Source organism: Marmota flaviventris, chromosome 8 (genome assembly GCF_047511675.1).
Source record: "Marmota flaviventris isolate mMarFla1 chromosome 8, mMarFla1.hap1, whole genome shotgun sequence".
NCBI classification, from domain to species: domain Eukaryota; kingdom Metazoa; phylum Chordata; class Mammalia; order Rodentia; family Sciuridae; genus Marmota; species Marmota flaviventris.
The window spans coordinates 101,261,384-101,265,286 of record NC_092505.1 but is presented as its reverse complement, the minus strand read 5'-3'; the positions used below and the strand labels follow the sequence as shown (position 1 = coordinate 101,265,286).

The following is a 3,903-nucleotide window of genomic DNA, read 5'->3' as shown; positions in this document are numbered from 1 at the left end:
GATCTGAGTATGGCCCTTCCTCCAAATCACATCTGAGAGGGGAGAGCATACATCTGTATTCTCTAGTTATCATGCGGTTTCAGTTCTCTTCAGGGCGGGGAAGATTGTGAGGATGGAGTTATTGGGACAAGTGTAAAAGGAGAAAGGGACATATTTCTTTTATTTTCCTTTTTTCTTTTGTGGAAAGAAAAAAAAAAAAAGCACTAATTTATTTTCTTCTTTCTGTTAGAACCTGTAGGTTGTTTTCTCCAGGACTTCGAGGTAATCTGGCTTGGTTTGAAGTTTGGCCCTTAACTCGAGGTAATCACTTTTTTGGGTTTGGTGGTCTGTGAAGCCCTTTCCGGCTGAGAAGAGAAGGGTTTCTTTAAGCCTGGCGTCCTGCTGTAAGTCTGGGTATTGCATGCCAGGGGGGTGGACGTGTAGTTCCTTTAATTTGGGCACTGTGCCGTAGAGACAGTCCACAAATCCCACTGTGCAGGGGGCGGGCTGTGGCCTCTCACGGTCAAGCAGCATACTGCCACCGCCACAGCCTCCCCCAGGAGGAAAGAGCACCACCCCGCCGTTCTTCTCATGGTGGCGGAACCCAGCCAAGTCTCCCCCAGTTCCCCCAACCACCCCTGAGACCCCACCAGCTGCTGAGTGGTGAGGGTGAGGGTGATGGTGATTCACCGTCACTATGGTGTTGAGCTGGGAGCTGGAAACTGCTAGGGCCCATTCCTTCTCTTTTTCCAGCAAGGTCCGGTAGTTGCTGTGGTTCTCCTTGGGTGTTTCAGCAAACTGCTCACTTCCTAGGAGAACCTCACCCATTCCTGGAGGTTGTGTCCCCCCAGGACCTCCACGTTCTGCACCCCCTGTCTCCTGGACAGCTGAAACAGCCACTTCCTCCTCCTCTCGAGGCTTGTAGATAGGGTTGTTGCACATCTGGGTCACTGGGTGGGGGATGTACTCATACACATGGCCCACAGGAGGCGCCTTCTCTGGGGAGGAAAGGGTGGGCCGGCCTCCACTCCCACTTCCACCACCACCACCTCCCCCATCCTCAAACAGCCGGTGGCATTGCATCTGGATGCCAGTAAGGTCCACACCTTCTTGTCGCTTGCTCCTAAAGGGCAGCTTCTTGCGACGCCTTCGGAGCACGTAGGCAAAGAGGCCTGCAGCAACGAAGACTGCTGAAAAAAACAGAACTAGCAGACTAAGAATCAACACAGAAAGTGGCACAGGACCCCCAGGGGGAGAGAACTCATACGGTGATTCGCTTGTTGGTCCCCCAACAAAGTGAGAATCTCCAGGCTGGGCTGGGGATGCTCCATCTGGTGCAATATGCAGCATCTCTGGGCACAGGACTTCCAGCTCAATAGTACGCACATCACGGTGTGTGAGGTTTTCGGGGCTTCTACAAAGCACATCACCTACCACACTGACTGAGCTGATGGTTTCAATCCACTGTTTAAAGGGGACCAGATCACAAGTGCAGTCCCAAGGATTCTCATTGAGGTCTATCTGGACAATAGCATTCAAGTGTTCCAGGACACCAGCCACAGGAAGGTAGAGGAAGTAGTTCTTCCTCAAGTTGAGCCGAGCCAGGGATGTGCCTGCAAAGGCATCTGTTGGCAAGGTCCTCAGCAAGTTATTGTTGAGGAACAGCAGCTTCAAGTTGGGCATGAGGCTAAAGGCTGCAGGCTGGATTTCCCGGATAACATTGAACTCAAAGTACAAGTAGTGCAAACTTTGTAGCCCGCGGAACATGCCCGGTGTCAGCTTCTCTATATCGTTGCCATTGAGAAAGAGGCTCTTTAGGTTGGGCAGGTTGATGAAGGCCCCATCCTGGACATAAGAAATACGATTGTTCCCCAGATGCAGGAGATCCAAAGAAGAAAAATTCCAGAAATCAGAACGGTATATTTTCTGAATCAGATTGCTACTCAGGTACAGTTTCTTGGCATTCAGTGGCCTTGGAAGAAGTTCAGAAATGTTATTAAATCCTCTCTCTTTGCAGTTGACAGTCAAGCCAAGGTCATTGATATGCAAATTACAGGTACACCCAGTAGGGCATATAATGGGAATTGGTGGTCTGGTCTGATAAGGAGCAATAGGAGGTTGGTTTGGACCAGGGTATAAAGCCTGGGATGTAGAGGGTGGTCTTGGTGTCCGGGGCTGCTTGGTGGGCTTAGGCTGTTTGTTTGAAGACTTGTATTCAACAGAAGAAGCAGTAAAATGGACAGAGGACAACATTGAGGAAGGTTTAGTTGGCCATGCATTCTCCTTGCTTGATGACAAGTGAGGAATCCCCAAACTAGCCTCCACCTCAGAGTCAGACAACAAAGGACAGAGTTCTGTCTTCCTGATTTCTCGAAGGTCCTTTCCATGGAAATGGAATGGTGTCTCACAGGTGATGTCTCCCACCAGGGCAGTGTAAGGAATGCGTTCCAGCCAACTCTTCAGTTGTACAATCTCACATGTACAGTTCCATGGATTTTCTTCTAGCTGGAGCTCCATCAGGCTCCTGCCAATGTGATCTAGCATTCCTCGGTAAAAAAGAACTTTTAACCTGTTTCCACGCAGGTCCAGGTGGGTTAAGGAGACAGCCTTAAATAAATTGGTTGGAAGCATGGGGATGAGATTATCATTTAAAATCAGAACCCTTAATTTGCTTAGGTTCCGAAAGGCCCCACTCTCAATGCGCTTAATAACATTGTAATCTGCCTGCAGATATTCCAAACTTTCCAGGCCAAGGAAGGTGTCGTTTCTGAAGACATCTAGTTTGTTCTCGTGTAGATACAGCCTCTTTAAAATCTTAAGACCATTGAAAGCTCCCATTTGAATGTCCTGCAAAGCATTGTTCCCAAGGTTAATGGACACAGCATTATTCAGATGAAGAAAACTGTTGGTGTATAATTTCCTCATCGAATTCCTCTGCAGATACAGTTTAAAAGGTCTTGACCAGTACTCAGTAATCTGACTAATATTTGTAAATCCTTTACTGTCACAATGTATATGAAAAAGGCTTTCTTTAACTTCACAGTAACATGGATCAAAACAGGGCTCATCTATTTCCTCTGAGTCCTCTATCAGGGGAATCGGGGTAGTCCATCCTAGAGCAATTGTGCTTAGAAGAATTATCCACAGCATCCTCCCTCTGTGAAGCATCTCAGCTATGGAATGTTTCATCATTCGTAGTTGATTACAAAACTGCAACAGAAATAAAGATGCAGATTTTTAGCTTTTAGTCATATGCACTATTTTAATTGACTCCTACATGTGGGGCTATTTAAAAGCGATATAAAAACTTTAGCAGTTATTGAACTGACAATCAAAATGAGCCAGAAACATGCTTAACGTTAGAATGTGCCCTATATTTTAAGCTTGGGAAACTTTGATATATTGAAACACGCAGTGACATTTTCCTGAACTAAGCCATACTTGGTAAATGGCATGTCACATGAACAAAAGCAGCTTGCATTGCCTCTCATGGAACACAACAGAACTGGAATACTGTGCGGCCTTTTTAGACGTGGGCAGATTCAGCAATCATGGCAATAATTTACCCATTAAACTTGTTTTCCTGCTAAAACTCATTGACATCAAAAATATCCATTATAAATTAGATTACAACTCTGATGGAAAAATGTGTTCTTTAATTATATGTTTCTATTACAAAAACATGACTTATCCTAAAGTTATTAAAGAGAATGATAAAGCATGAGCCGGTTGTCCAGAATCAGATGTTGAGATGTATAAGATGATTGGTATCGCAGGAAAACTTAAGATTTTTTTTTAAGAAGCTATCAAAACATGTTTAACTACAGTATGTGGTCAGTAACATATACTTCCCACGCCCCCTTTTGCCCAAGCATAAATTATTGGCATCTCCTTCCATTGAATATGCAACTTCTATAGACTTTA

General features: G+C 45.5%; 1 protein-coding gene across 1 annotated transcript; it reads right to left on the bottom strand.

Annotated features, from left to right (window-relative positions):
* Positions 1-225: 225 nt before the first annotated feature.
* Slitrk3 (SLIT and NTRK like family member 3) lies at positions 226-3,171 on the bottom strand. Its single transcript, XM_027953296.2, has one exon. The coding sequence runs from the start codon at positions 3,169-3,171 to the stop codon at positions 226-228; it is 2,946 nt and encodes a 981-aa protein (XP_027809097.1).
* Positions 3,172-3,903: the final 732 nt, after the last annotated feature.